This window comes from Dasypus novemcinctus, chromosome 17 (genome assembly GCF_030445035.2).
Source record: "Dasypus novemcinctus isolate mDasNov1 chromosome 17, mDasNov1.1.hap2, whole genome shotgun sequence".
Classification (NCBI taxonomy): Eukaryota; Metazoa; Chordata; class Mammalia; order Cingulata; family Dasypodidae; genus Dasypus; species Dasypus novemcinctus.
The window spans coordinates 26,880,974-26,895,389 of record NC_080689.1 but is presented as its reverse complement, the minus strand read 5'-3'; the positions used below and the strand labels follow the sequence as shown (position 1 = coordinate 26,895,389).

The 14,416-nt window shown below is 38.0% G+C and overlaps 1 protein-coding gene across 18 annotated transcripts in view; it reads left to right on the top strand.

Annotated features, from left to right (window-relative positions):
* The window catches only part of CDKL4 (cyclin dependent kinase like 4), a 124,026-nt gene that overhangs the window by 82,901 nt on the left and 26,709 nt on the right, over positions 1-14,416 (top strand). For 7 of the 18 annotated variants that reach the window (XR_011646089.1, XR_011646090.1, XM_058278436.2 and 4 more), the window contains one exon: positions 1,843-3,114. The exons of 6 other annotated variants lie outside the window; for them this stretch is intronic. Coding sequence is in view for 5 of the 12 variants with exons in the window: in XM_058278436.2 (XP_058134419.1) it covers positions 1,843-1,944 (102 nt within the window). In the remaining 7 variants the exon portion in view is untranslated. Of the gene's footprint in view, positions 1-1,842; positions 3,115-5,014; positions 7,050-14,416 lie in introns of those variants that run through there. 5 more of the 18 variants (XR_011646087.1, XR_011646086.1, XR_011646088.1 and 2 more) reach the window with 2 other exon arrangements.

Here is a 14,416-nt window from a genome sequence, read left to right as displayed (position 1 = left end):
CATCTTTTCACCAGTGGCAGCCACTGAGGCTGCCTGTCCTTGGCTTTCCCTTGAAATCAAGGTCAAGCTTGGCTAGATATAAAGGGATGAAACCCGGAGATCTGGGAGCCAGTGCCTGTCCTTAAATGTGCCAACACTGCAGCAGAAAGGTATAGTGACGATTATGACAGACATTGATTCTGCAGCATATTAGGCAAATATCCTTCACTTGGTTTTCAGAAGTTTCGAAGTCAAACATCAACTCCATGAAAACTGTTTGTTTTTTGTTTCTGTGGGGTTTTGTGGTGGTGGTGGTGGTGTTTTGGTCTTTTTCTTGGTTTGTTTTCAATTTAACAATCAGGTTTTTGTTTTGTTTTGTTTATTCTTTTTGAACATTGCTTATTAATAAACCAGGAAGATCATTTCCAAGCTATCAGACAATCCTCACAGTTTACATTCACTTAGTCTTCCACCTTTGAGCTACTATTTGGTCTTATTAGCATGTGTCTACCATGAAGGAAGAAAGTAGTCTCTTTTTTCCAACCTTTTAATCCTTGAAATATAAGTTTTGGGGAGAGAAAGATCAAACTACCCAATAAGATGAAATATTAAGTTTATCTCTGTTTACCAGAAATCTCTGGGCATCCCAATTCTTATTACATAAGCCATTTTACCTTTTATTTTTAATGTGTCTACAAATCAAGCCCAATGCAATTTACTTGAGTAACGAAAGAATGGGGTTTTCTTCAAAAATGACTGAGGCAGTAGTTCGAAATACAGTGTGACTTGTGTAAAAGAACATTGTCCCTTTAAAGACATCTCCCCAGATTCCCCACTACTGGCCTTGGCGAGTGAATCTCTACCAGGAAAATAGGCAGTGACACTGTTCTACCTTGCCTCTGACACATGCACACGCAGCCCTCCATCACCTTCCTCTTGGGGCTCTCTCACCACACTGGGCCTTGGCGGGGTGAGGGAGTGGGTGGAAATGCTTCTTTTCCTTTAATGGCCCCGTCTACAGCCAAGCTGTCCTTTCCTTAATATCCTGTAGCCCAGATGACACAAATCAGAAACTACTGGGAACATTCTAGAAGGCCAGGGAAAACAAAAAGAAAAGAAACAAAGAACATCTAGATAATCTGGCTTACAAAGATTTTGTTGTATTCAGCTGCATTCCGTTTGTTTGCGAGGTAGGCCCCACTATAGCACCCACCCATGAGACCACACCTAACCACCTCCCTCCTCCAGAGAGCAAAACCAGCAGAAAGGCAGGGATGCCTTTCAAGTTCTGGTATTCTTTCTGAAAATGTACCTCTTTCCTAAAACATTTTACCACATCAGGAAATAAATCAAAAAATTACAGAAAAGTCTTTTTGTTTGGTGTGATTATTACTTTCTGAGTTTGGATTTCTACCTAGATATCCCAGCTTCTAAATCTTTAAGTGGATGACCGACAATTTTCTTAAGACTATATTATTTAAAGTTGATCATTAAGAGGTTTTTAAATCTTTGCTGTTTTGCCAATTTCTTAACTATTAAATATTTGAGTTGAGTAGAATGTGGACTCCTGGAATTATTAATACATGGCAGGCATTTTTCTTTTAAACACTGACTAGATATTCAGAAATGAAAGTATTAAAATAAATCACAGTACGTCCATGAGAAAAAGTAATAAAACCTAATTTTTAAATATGGAAAGATGACAGTTTTTTAAAAGGTAACCCTGCATAATTTTTAAATTGATGAATTTTGACATCTTTGTACCACATGTATCCTTTTTGTTTTTAACACCTTTAAATCAAACTGTAGAGATAGGAATTGTTTTCAATTTACTTTCCTATTTTTGTCTTGTTCTGCTATTAGAATCAACTGTTGCCTCTCATACCAGGAAGCCACATCTCCCCCACACCTGATGGAAGAAAACAAGTCCTCCAGTTAAAATTTGATCATCTTCCAAACATTTAGGAAAATGTTCTTTCAAGTGGAAAGTAATTCAATACGTACACATTTTTGTACAAGCGAGATAAGAATTCTCTGTTTCAAATGCAAATGAGCCATATGAAAATTAAGATGCCTTCTAGAATTGTTTTGCTCTGATGTTGCTTTTCCCTTTCCCCATGCTTTTTACATGCCAATTTTATCGTTTAGAACATTTTCTTCAAATGTTATAAAGCCTGAAGCTGCACATATGGAAGAGACATTTTCAGTTTCATCAGAGCAGGCCTTCCTGAGGCAACTTATATTGAGAATTTGTGGGCTGATACTGTGAGATACAAAAAAGGTGTATATATATATATATGTAGATCGTCTTGTTTCGGCTAACCACATAATGTCTTAAAGCAATATCAATAACCTGCCTTGCTGTTGTTTGTGTTGGGAATGACATTATATTTCAGCGTTTTAATCCACTTTTATTGTAACCTGGTCTCTTGGGCAATGCTGGTATTTTATTGTATTTTTATATTAGTATAGGACGGGAACCACGAAAGGTCATCTACGTGTAGCCTCTGATTCCAGGCCAGACTCTGCTTTTTGTCTCATAAGGTACTGATAATTCTATTGTAATGCGAGCTAGAGAAAATTCCATACATTTACCTAGCAAATGGTGGACAAACTACAAGCAACTACCATCTTCTCTGACACTTTCTGAACACCTTCCTTTGACTGCAGAGTGCAGTGCTGAACTTCCTTAGGCTGAGTTTCCTTCTCCTTTTCCCCTTCCTGCAAAATCACCTCACTACCTAAACCATTCCACCTGGCTGTATTTTCTAAATAGCTCCCTGTTGACACTCTAAGCCTTCGCATCAGCAACTATGAATGTGTGCAGCCCTGAACTAGTGTGTCCTCAACGCTTACAAAAGCAGAAAGATTATCTGTCAGTTAACTTCGTTTTGTTTCTATTACCAAAAAGAAGAAGAAACAAACAAACCAAACACCTCAATAGGTGAGCCGAATTTACATTGGGATATTTTCCTACGTAAACCTGACAAGCTGATACTATAAAAATAAAAAAGTGCTGTGGGATGTTTCAAAGTACTTTTAAGTTGTGCCTCTAAACTAATAACGTGGTGCTGTCTGACACCCTTTAGCATCAAGGCACAAACAGTGGCGTTCCTGTCAATAAAAATTAAGAAAGAGTATTGCGTTCATTCTTTCCTGCTGCTGGGTCTGACATGCTAACTTGAATGTTGTCAAACTTTGCAAATACACATTCTTCCAGAAATTCCTTGTGCCTCACCCCCAATATTTAAGCATAAATGAGTATTACTGAAACAGAGTAACACCCTATGTTCAATTTAAAAGTCCACTGTGACGGGCCAGGCACGTATAAACAGGACTGTGTAAAATTCCAGAGAATTTCATTCAGATATTTAGGGGCATACCTTCACTGAGGAATTACAGCATGGAAAGAATAGTTCCTTGCTCCCTTGAAGGACATTCTAAGTGGGCTTATTTGACCATTTAACATTCCTAGTTAGTATGATAGAAGCTGTAGCTAAGGTCTTTTTATTTTCAGCTTATTATAAAGAACAGACCTCTTCAGATTTATATCTTCCATGCATTTTTTAATAGGATGATACCTCAGGTTAAAAGAAAATTAAAAATAAAAGATAAAGGCAACTTTGCTGAAATATTTCTTCTTAGATTTCTTAATGTTTTTTTATTTAAACCTTTGTATTTCCAAACCACTCATGCTGCTCCAGCTCTCATATATATATATATATATATATATATATAAGAAAATAAGAAGATAGCAAGAGGCTCCACTACCTATTTTGCTTCTAACAATGCCTCAAACAATGGGAGTTTTGAGCAGGGCTTGGGGTTAAGCGGGGGTGGGCAGTGACTATGTTCCCTTTTTTTTTTTTAAAGATTTATTTTTTTATTTCTCTCCCCTTCCCCGCTGTTGTCTGCTCTCTGTGTGTTCTTCTGCATCTGCTTATATTGTCAGACAGCACTGGGAAACTGCATCTCTTTTTTTTGTTGCATCATCTTGCTGTGTCAGCTTGCTGTGTCAGCTTTCCATGTGTACGGCCCCACTCCTGGGCCGGCTGTGCTTGTGGGACACAACTCCATGCACATGGGACACCCCTACACAGGGGTGCCCCTGCGTGGCACAGCACTCCTTGTGTGTGGCAGCACCGCACATGAGCCAGCTTCACACGGGTCAGGAGTTCCTGGATATTGAACCCTGGACCCTCCATGTGGTAGGTAGATGCTTCATCAGTCGAGCCACATCCGCTTCCCTCTTCCCTTATTTTTTGCGTACACTTAAAAATTAATTCAAACTAGCATTTCTCGTCCTTTTTTTTTTTTTTCTTCAGACAGATTCATCATTAGGCATCCCTGGGGTAGTGAGAGAAAAAAGCATATAATGCTTAGAAAAATATTCTGAAGCAGTCATATTACCTACAAATAATAATAATAAATACTTCTATAATGGTATTTGCAGGTTTAACTTTTCCTGGGTGATCCAGGCCACACAGCATTGCAAAGCTGCCTCTACCACTGAGGCACACAAATCTCAAGCTGCCACCCTTTTCTGTTTCCAGTGCATATTGCTGGCCTTTGTACCACATACATTTCCTCACATGTCACAGCCCCAAGGAAGACAGTTACACTTCCAGGTCTAGTGCCCAAATTTTGTAAAACTTTTGTAAAATTGATTCCCAGAAAATCATCTTGGCCCAGGCTCTTCACAGCTCACTTGATTCTGTAACCATGCATTTCCTGTAGAATCATGAGCATTTTCTGTCTTAGCTGGGTCTTGTCTCACACATGCCAGCTTTCAAGCTACTTAACTTATTTGTATAGCTCTTTCCTGCTGCTGCCCAAATCCTCCACCGTCATGGTGAGCGACACCACCTGAATGCTCCCTTGTTCCCCACCTCTGCGTGACCTCTCCATGCCCTAGTTTCTTCTTTCATGCACATGAACCTGAGGGTCCTCAAACTGTTGCGTTGGTTTTTTTGTGGGTTTTTTTTTTTTTTGGAAGGCTCCTTACAGACCTTTAAAAGTGCATTCTTATCCTTAGAGATCCTGCTTCTTCGGGGAAGAAGGAAGTGATAGAAAATGGCATTGAATTAGACTGCTGTGACCCTGCCGGCTTATTTGTTTGGACTTTGGTCTCCCCACTTCAGTCCTGCTGACATTTGAATGCAATTGTTCCAACTTGCCCTAACTACAGAGCCCTCCTAAGGGTCACTTTTGAAGATTATTTTAACTAGACTGTTGTGTTCGAGAGACTTTTTTTAATCCGTTGGATTAGGGTGATAATTGAGTAAAAGGTAAAAACAAAGCTCCCAGGCAGGGAATGAAAAGTTGAAAGAGAAAGTAGATTTTCCTTCTTGTAAATCAGGTATTTCCCTGTTCACCCTTACTGTTGCAGATTTCCCAAACTACAAGACATAAGAAAACCAGTAAGTTATTTTGAAACAGTTTTCAATTTTGAAGATGCTTTATGCTCCTTTAGCTGCCACAGAATTACCAATTTTATTAAAAGGTGACACTTTCTTAGGCATTTGTTACCACCAGTGATTTCCAACCCTGGTTTTGGGATAATTTGAGTGAAAGTGATTCTTTAAAACTAAAAAAGTTTTTTTTTAATTAAAATATAGCACCACAAGACAAATGATCCTAAAATTGTACAAATAGTGGTATCTTGGAAATATTGGGCATCAAGTGTAAGGTATTATCTAATTTGCAAGAACTGAGATTTTTAATGCATGGAGTTAAAGCATAAAGATAAATGCTACTCACAAGTTGAAGTAATGTGCTAGTTAACTGTTTTCTGTTAAAATTATTAATACAACCACTTCATTCTTGTTTTAGTAGAAGACAAAATGTCTAAGAGTAGTAGCTTAGAGCATAATAGAAAGACTATTTGGTCTAGGAGTTAGAACAGCAAGGTTCTAGACATGGCCTTCAGCTCTCTGAGTAGTCCAGGCACAATGTGTAACTTTTTTGTGCCTTTGTCTTTCATTTATAAAATAAGGCAGTTGGTAAGCTACATGATTTCTGAGATTCTCCTTTAGCTCTAAAGTTCTTCAGTTCTCTATAACACATAGCGCTTGTGTCCTGGACCTATTTCCCTCTAGAAGAGACTTACCAGAAATTGTTTTTCATTAACAATACTAAGATAAAATTTTGTTGTTTATGGTCTAGCCAGGCTCTGTTTTCCCTCTGTTGCTTTCTTTCACACTCATACTCAACCATACCCTACCGTTTCTGTCAAGTCAGTGGTAGTTTAGACAGTCATCTAACAGAGGTTAAATTTTATAAACGAAAGTAGGTTTAAGCTAATTATCACTAGATTTAGTTAACATAAATAAACAGGTGTGCTTTTAAAATGTGGAGTGATATGTACTCATTCTTGTGATGTTTTAATCTAACTCTAATTAGCTTGGAAATATACAGGCTGTGAAATATTGAGGCTATCCATCAAGGAAAAGAACATTTAATAATTTCTAACTTCAGTACAACCTTTAGTAATTTCAGTAAAGGACAGCTTAATGGAATTCTACAAATATAACTGAATAATACCCTTCTTATATTTCAGTAGCAGATACTCAGGCTCAGACAACTTTTTATTAATACCTATAATTTACTCAAGCTGGGAATCGGACATCCTACTCAACGGACAAAAATGATTTGTATTATGAAGTTGCAAATTTTCCTTTTCTGTCATAAACACCAGTCACTGGCCATAACTCTAAATACTGTCACATTGAGGATGCTATATGTCTTATGATATTAGAACATACTTGTATAGAAGCAGGTCTATTTCAAATCACATGAAATTGTGGCTGTTTGTTAATTAGCATGTGATAATTAATATAATGATAAATATGAACTTCTAGAAACAATTTACTATGAAGCTGTTTTAGTTGTATTGTGTTAAATTAGCCATTTCTTCTAAAATATACATAATATTTTAGCATTTGTTTTTAACTTACCTTAATATATTTAGGAAACTTAAGTGTGGGATTAAATACTTTGGTGACTTTATATTTCTATATGTATAACCTGAATATGTTCTTTAACTTATTTTAATAAAAGTTAGAAATACATGTCTCCTAATTTTTCTTCAAATCAAGTATTAGTCCATTGTCTAATCCTTTGTATAAAGTGAGAAAAACTGTCATCTTTATGTAGAAATTCCAGAACTTGTTATTTAATTTCTAACAGTTGGAATATCTGAACAGCTAACCTGGCAAACTATTCCAAAAGCAAAAGCTTTTCCAGTCTGACTAGCTAGGTATTTACCCCTAGAACATCTTTACAGCTTTACTTTAAGGCTATAACATTTTTTTCTTTCAATTCATCAAAATAAATCTCTAATCCTTTATAATATTTAAGCTACAAGATATGAGTTTTGTTTTGTTTTGTTTTGTTTTGTTTTGTTTTGTTTTGTTTTGCATTTCCAATTCTTGGCTGTTAGAGTAGTTACTGTTGTGGGCTTAAAAAGGTAAAAAGGCTTAAGACCAAACTCAATGTAATGATCAAAAGACAAGAAAGCATTTAGTAAAATAATGAATGAGGTCACTAAGAATGCTTCAATTCTAACTTTTATTTTCTTTTGCACTAACCTTTCAGTGTTCATTTTTAATAGTGCTTCTTTTTCAAAGGATAGAATACATTGTTTCCAATAATGACTGCAACAATATCTTCATCCTGCATGCCTTTTGCAAAGAGACTTTGGCCTTCCTTTCATCAAGAGGTGAAGTCCCCACCTTGACCTTCCCTTTCCTTAGGCAAATAGAATGCAGCAGAGGTAATGCTATGCCTGTTCTGGGCTTTGCCCTTGCGAGGCCTGGAGGCTTTTGCCTTTTCTCTCTGCAGAGGCCAGCCACCTTGCCCTAAAGAAGCTTAAGCCAGGTTACTTAAACATACTTATCTTACTTACTTACTTATCACATAGTGATAAGACACTGTGTGGAGAGAAAGAGGCCACGGAGGAGCACTGCCGGGCCACACAGGGGAGTGAAGCCTTCCAGGACTTTCCAACAGGGACTGTAGAACATATAACTGCCCAGCCTAGCTCAGTGAATCCACATTGTGAGACATAATCAATTGTTGTTGTGTTAAGCCATAAACAATCGTTGTTCACATTTTGGGATGGTTCGTTATGCAACCATAAACAACTGAAACTTTGTGTTTTTAAATTTCACAGCATTGTTACATTTTTAAACTACCCTTTCAGTAATATACATGACCTTAGACTTTCCCTTTCAACCATTATCGTACTTGTATAATAGCACTGCTAGTCAGAAACATTATGCTCTATTTTCACCTTTTCTGTTCTCTTCCTAAGATTAGCCCAGAACCTTTTTACCAATTCTGCACAAGTTAACCCTCAGCTTTCCGTTCTCTAACCTCATTCTATTTTCCGATAACCCATATTGAAGGTAGTAACTCCATGAGATTACACAGTATATTTAGTTCATAGTAGCACAATCATACAGTATTTGTCCTTTTGTGTCTGGCCTGTGTCACTCAACACAATGTCCTCCAAGTTGATCCATGTTATCATATGCTTCACGACTTCATTTCTTCTTACAGCTGCATAATATTCCATTGTGTGTACACACAACAGTTTATCCATACATTGGTTGATGTATACGTGGATTGTCTCCATCTTTTGACAATTGTGACCAACACTGCATAAACATTGGTGTGCAGATGTCTGTGTCACCGCTGTTGATTCTTCTGGGTATATGGTATTGTCGGGTCACATGGCAAATCCATATTCAACTTCTTTAAGAACTGCCCAACAGTCCTCTACAGTGACTATACCATTCTACAGTCCCACCAACATTGAATAAGCATTCCTATCTCTCCACATTGTCTCCAACACTTGTAGTTTTCTGTCTTTTTAATAATGGCCAATCTAGTAAGTGTGAAATGATATCTCGTTGTAGCTTTGATTTGCATCTCCCATAATCACAATCGCTAATGATGTTGAACATTTTTCTCATGTATTTTTCGCCATTTTTATTTCTTCTTTGGACACATTTTCTTTTTTTTTCCTTAAGATTTATTTATTTATTTGTTTCTCTCCCCTTCCCTCCCACCTCGGTTGTCTGTTCTCTGTGTCTATTTGCTGCGTCTTCTTTGTCCGCTTCTGTTGTTGTCAGCGGCACAGGAATCTGTGTCTCTTTTTGTTGCGTCATCTCGTTGTGTCAGCTCTCCATGTGTGCGGCGCCATTCTTAGGCAGGCTGCACTCTCTTTCACACTGGGTGGCTCTCCTTATGGGGTGCAATCCTTGTGAGTGAGGCTCCCCTACACGTGGACACTCCTGCACGGCATGGCATTCCTTGCGCGCATGAGCGCTGCGCATGGGCCAGCTCCACACAGGTGAAGGAGGCCTGGGGTTTGAACTGTGGACCTCCCATGTGGTAGACGGAAGCCCTAACCACTGGGCCAACTCCGCTTCCCTGGACAAATTTTCAAGACTTTTGCTCATTTTTTAATTAGGTCACTAGTCTTTCATTGTTGAGTAGCATCTCTTTATATATCAGGAATATTAAACCCTTATTTCCTGATATTTTCTCTCATTAGTCCACTGCCTTTTTACCCTTTTCACAATGTCCTTTGAGGTACAAAAGAGTTTAATTTTGAGGAGTTCCCATTTATCAATTTTTCTTTTGTTGCTTGTGTTTTGGGTGTAAGATCCAAGAAACAACCACCTACCACAAATCTTAGTGGTGTTTCCCTACATTTTCCTCTAATAGATTTATGATCCTGGCGTTTATATTTAGGTCTTTATTCCATTTTTTTTTTTATTCTTGTATAGGGAGTGAGTAGGGCTCTCCTTTCATTCTTTTGGTTATGGATATCCAGTTCTCCCAGCATCATTTTTTGAAGAGGCTGTTTTATCCCATCAATATGGATTTGGTAGATTTGTCAAAAACCAAATGGCTCTTGAGGTGAGGGTTTGTTTTTAGACTCTCAATTCTATCCCACTAATAAATATATCTATCTTTATTCAAATACCATGCTGGGCTTATTTAAAAGATTTATTTTATTTCTCCCTCATCCCCTGCTCCCCCCGTTGTCTGCTCTCTGTGTACATTCACTGTGTGTTTTCTGTGTCTGCTTGTATTCTTATTATGGCTCTGGGATCCAATCCTGGGACCTTCTGGAGTGGGAGAGAAGCAATTACTCTCTGTGCCATCTCAACTCCCTGTTCTGCTATGTCTTCTTATTTTCTTTCCTCTGTGTCTCTTGTTGCATCATCTTGCTGCGCCAGCTCTCCGCATCGGCCAGCACTCCTGCACAGGGCAGCTTTCCCATGCTGGGCAGCATTCCCATGCATGGCTGCACTCCTGTGCAGGGCAGCATTCCCGTGTAAGCAGGCACTCTGCGTGGGCCAGCTTGCCCTCACCAGGAGGCCCTGGTCGTCGGACCCTGGACCTCCAATATGGTAGATGGGAGCCCAGTTGGTTGAGCCACATTTGTTTCCCACCATGGTGTTTTGACCACTGTTGTTTTGTAATATGTTTCAAGGTCAGCAAGTGAAAGTTCCCCCACATCACCATTTTTTAGAATGCTTTTGGCTGTTTGGGGGTACTCTCCCTTCTAAATAAATTTGGTAATTGTCTTTCTATTTCTGTAAAGTAGACTTGGAATTTCGGTTGGTATTGCATTGAATCTATAAATCAGTTTGGGTAAGATTGACATCTTCATAAAATTTATTCTTCCAAAATCCATGAACATGGAACATCTTCCCATTTGTTTAGGTCTTCTTTGATTTCTTTTTGCCTTGTTTTGTAGTTTCTGAATATAGGTCCTGTATGTCTTTGGTTAAATGGATTCCTAGATACTTAAGTCTTTTTGTTGCTATTGCAAACTGATTTTTTTTACCTGGTTTCCTCCACAGAATGCTCAATGCTAGCATACAGAAACATTGCAGATTTTTGCATATTGATCTTGTATCCTGCTCCTTTGCTGAACTCATTTATTAGCTCAGGTAACTTTGTAGACATTGCAGAATTTTCTAAATATAGGATCATGTCACAGTTTTACTTCCCCTTTTCCTGTTTGGATGCCTTTTTTTTTTTTTTTTTTTTTCTCATCTAATGGCTCTGGCTAGAATTTGTAGCACAATATTGAACAATTGTGGTGACACTGGCTATCCTTGTCTTCTTCCTGGCCTTAGCTTTCAACCTTTCACCATTGAGTACAATGTTGGGTGTGGATTTTTCATATATGCCTTTATCATATTGAGGAATTTTCCTTCCATTCCTGTCTTTCAAAGTGTTTTTATCAAGAAAGGATGCTGGATTTTGTTGTATGTCTTTCATTTCTGATTGTATTTATTTGTATCTTCTCTCTTTTTTTCTTTCTTAGTCTAGCTAAGGGTTTGTCGATTTTATTCATCTTCTCAAAGAACTAGCTTTTGGTTTTGTTGATTTTCTCTATTGTGTTTTTTTGTTGTTGTTCTCAATTATATTTATTTCTGCTCTAATATTTATTATTTCTTTCCTTCTGCTTGCTTTGGGAATGGTTTGCTATTCTTTTTCTAGTTTCTCCAGTTCAGTTAGATCTTTGATTTTAGCTCTTCTTTTTTAATATAGGAGTTTAGGGCTATAAATTTCCTTCTCAGCACTACCTTCACTGTGTCCCTTAAGTTTTGGTAAGTTGTGTTCTTGTTTTCATTCATCACTGTATGTTTACAAATTTCACTGACAGTTTCTTCTTTGACCCACTAATTGTTCAGGAGTGTGTTATTCAACTATGCACACTTGCATATTTTCCCCTTTCTCGTCTATTATTGATTTCCAGTTTCATTCCATTATGATCTGAGGAGGTGCTTTGTTTAATTTCAATCTTTTTATGTTTATTAAGACCTGCCTTGTGACCTAACATGTGGTCTATCCTGGAAAAAGATCCATGAGCACTAGAGAAGAATGTATAACCTGGTGATTTGGAATGCAACATTCTGTATATGTCTGTTAGGTCTAACATGTTTTTCATATTGCTCGATCTCCCTGTTTCCCTGTTGATCTTTTGTCTAGTTGTTCTATTTAATGATGTGAGTGGTGTGTTGGAAGTCTCCAACGATTATTGTAGAGATGTCTATTTCTCCCTTCAATTTTACCAGTTTGCCTCATGTATTTTGGGACACCCTGTTTAGGTGCAGAGATATTTATGGCTGTGACAGCTTCCCAGTGAATTGTCCCTTTTATTAATATGTTATAGCCTTCTGTATCTTATAACTTTCTTGCATTTAAAGTTTGTTTTGTCTGTTATTAATATAGCTACCTCTGCTCTTTTTTGGTTGCTGTTTACCTGGGGTATCTTTTTCCAACCTTTAACTTGCAGCCAGTTTGTATCCCTGGGTCTAAAGTAAGTCTCTTATAGGCAGCATGTGGTTACTGAGCATATGGCTCATGTTTTTTTAATCCATTCTTTCAGCCTATATCTTTTGATTAGGGAGTTTAATCCATTCACATTCAATGATATTACTGTAAATGCATTATTTACTTCCGTCATTTTATTCTTTGGTTTTCTTATGTCATATCTTATTTTCTTCTGTCTTTTTAACTTTTTTTTGGTTATTCTTCTGGTCTTCTTGCCTTCTACGCTCTCTTCAAGCCTCTCTTTCCTTTTGCTTTGGGACTATAGGGCTCCTTTTAATATTTCCTGCAAAGGTGGATTGTTTTTACCAACTCTCTTTGTTTTTGTTTATTTGTGAATGTTTAAATTTGCCTTCATATTTGAAGGACATTTTTGCTGGATAAAGAATTCTTAACTGGCAATTTTTCTCTTTCCGTTACCTAATTGTATCATATCGCTGTCTGATCACATCCATGATTTCTGATGAGAAATCTGCACTCTTACTGGGCTTCTCTTGTATGTGATGGATTGCTTTTCCCTTGCTGCTCTCAGAAAATTCTCTTTATATTTGATGTTTGACATTCTGAGTAGATTGTGTCTTGGAGTAGTTCTATTTGGATTTATTCTGATTGCGGTATGCTGTGTTTTTTGGACATGTAAATTCATTTCATGAAGGTTGGATAATTGTCAGCCACTGTTTCCTCAAATACTTTCTGCTCCTTTTATTCCTCTTCTTCTGGAACTCCCATGTTATGTATGTTGTTGAGTTTCATACGATCACTCAACTCCTTGAGCCCCGGCTCAGTTTTTTCCATTCTTTTCTCTCTGTATTCTCTCTCTTCAATTTCAGCTGTTCTCTCTTATGTGTCACTTATTCTTCTGTCATTTCAAGTCTGCTGTTGTATGCTTATATATGCTAGACTATTAGTTTACTACCTTTTGTATGAAAAGCAGTCAGTTGGTTTGGATCCTGATGGATGTTTTTTAGCCACTCCTCCTCATCTCCCTCCCATTCACTGGCCATCAGCTAATGATCATTTTCTGTGCTCTTTAAGGAAAAGACTAATCTAATTGCATGAGCAGAGCTTCTCCTTATAACTTAAAAGTTCTCTAGCAGCTCTAAATATTCAGGATGACATTCTTTCCACAGCTTCCCTCTCTCACCTGGGCAGACACCGGGTCCGCACTTGATACCCAATCAAAGATCAGGTCTTGGCTCTGGCACTCATGGATCATGACCTTTGCTCATCAGTGTCCTCACCTACCTTCTTAGGTGATTAAAAGCACTAATCTGAAACAATTATATTACTGTGTTTTGCAATGTAAAAAGCTATATAAGAAAGATGCGAGAGAAAGCAAAAGGAAGGTAGGAACTAAATTGGCTTTAAATTTTTTTTTAAAGATTGATTGATTGATTGATTCCCACCACCACCACCACCACTACGGTTGTCTGTTCTCTGTGTCTATTTGCTGCGTCTTTTTCTTTGTCCGCTTCCATTGTTGTCAGCGGCACGGGAATCTGTTTCTTTTCGTTGCATCATCTTGTGTCAGCTCTCCGTGTGGGCGGCGCCATTCCTGGGCAGGCTGCACTTTCTATCGCACTGGGCGGCTCTCCTTATGGGATGCACTCCTTGCACGTGGGGCTCCTCTACGCGAGGGACATCCCTGCATGGCACAGCACTCCTTGCGCACATCAGCACTGCACATGGGCCAGCTGCACACGGGTCAAGGAGGCCCAAGGATTGAACCATGGACCTCCCATGTGGTAGACAGACACCCTAACCACTGGGCCAAGTCCCCTTCCCTATTTGGCTTTAAATTTGAGAACTCAGAAAATGACGATAAAACTTTGGGAAAGCAGGAGGAAGAAATGAATAAGAAAAGAAGTAAACAATGTATTTACAAACAGTGGCAGTGCTGGAGAAATACAAGAAGGTGCTTATTGATAACACTAACACAATGGACACAACTCTGGCAAGTCTTATGAAAATTATGTAAAATATGGAATATAGCTTTAATGTTGAAAACTAAGAGAATACCATATATAAATCTGCCAAGAATTTGAAAATCTATATGAAATGGGATATTATATTA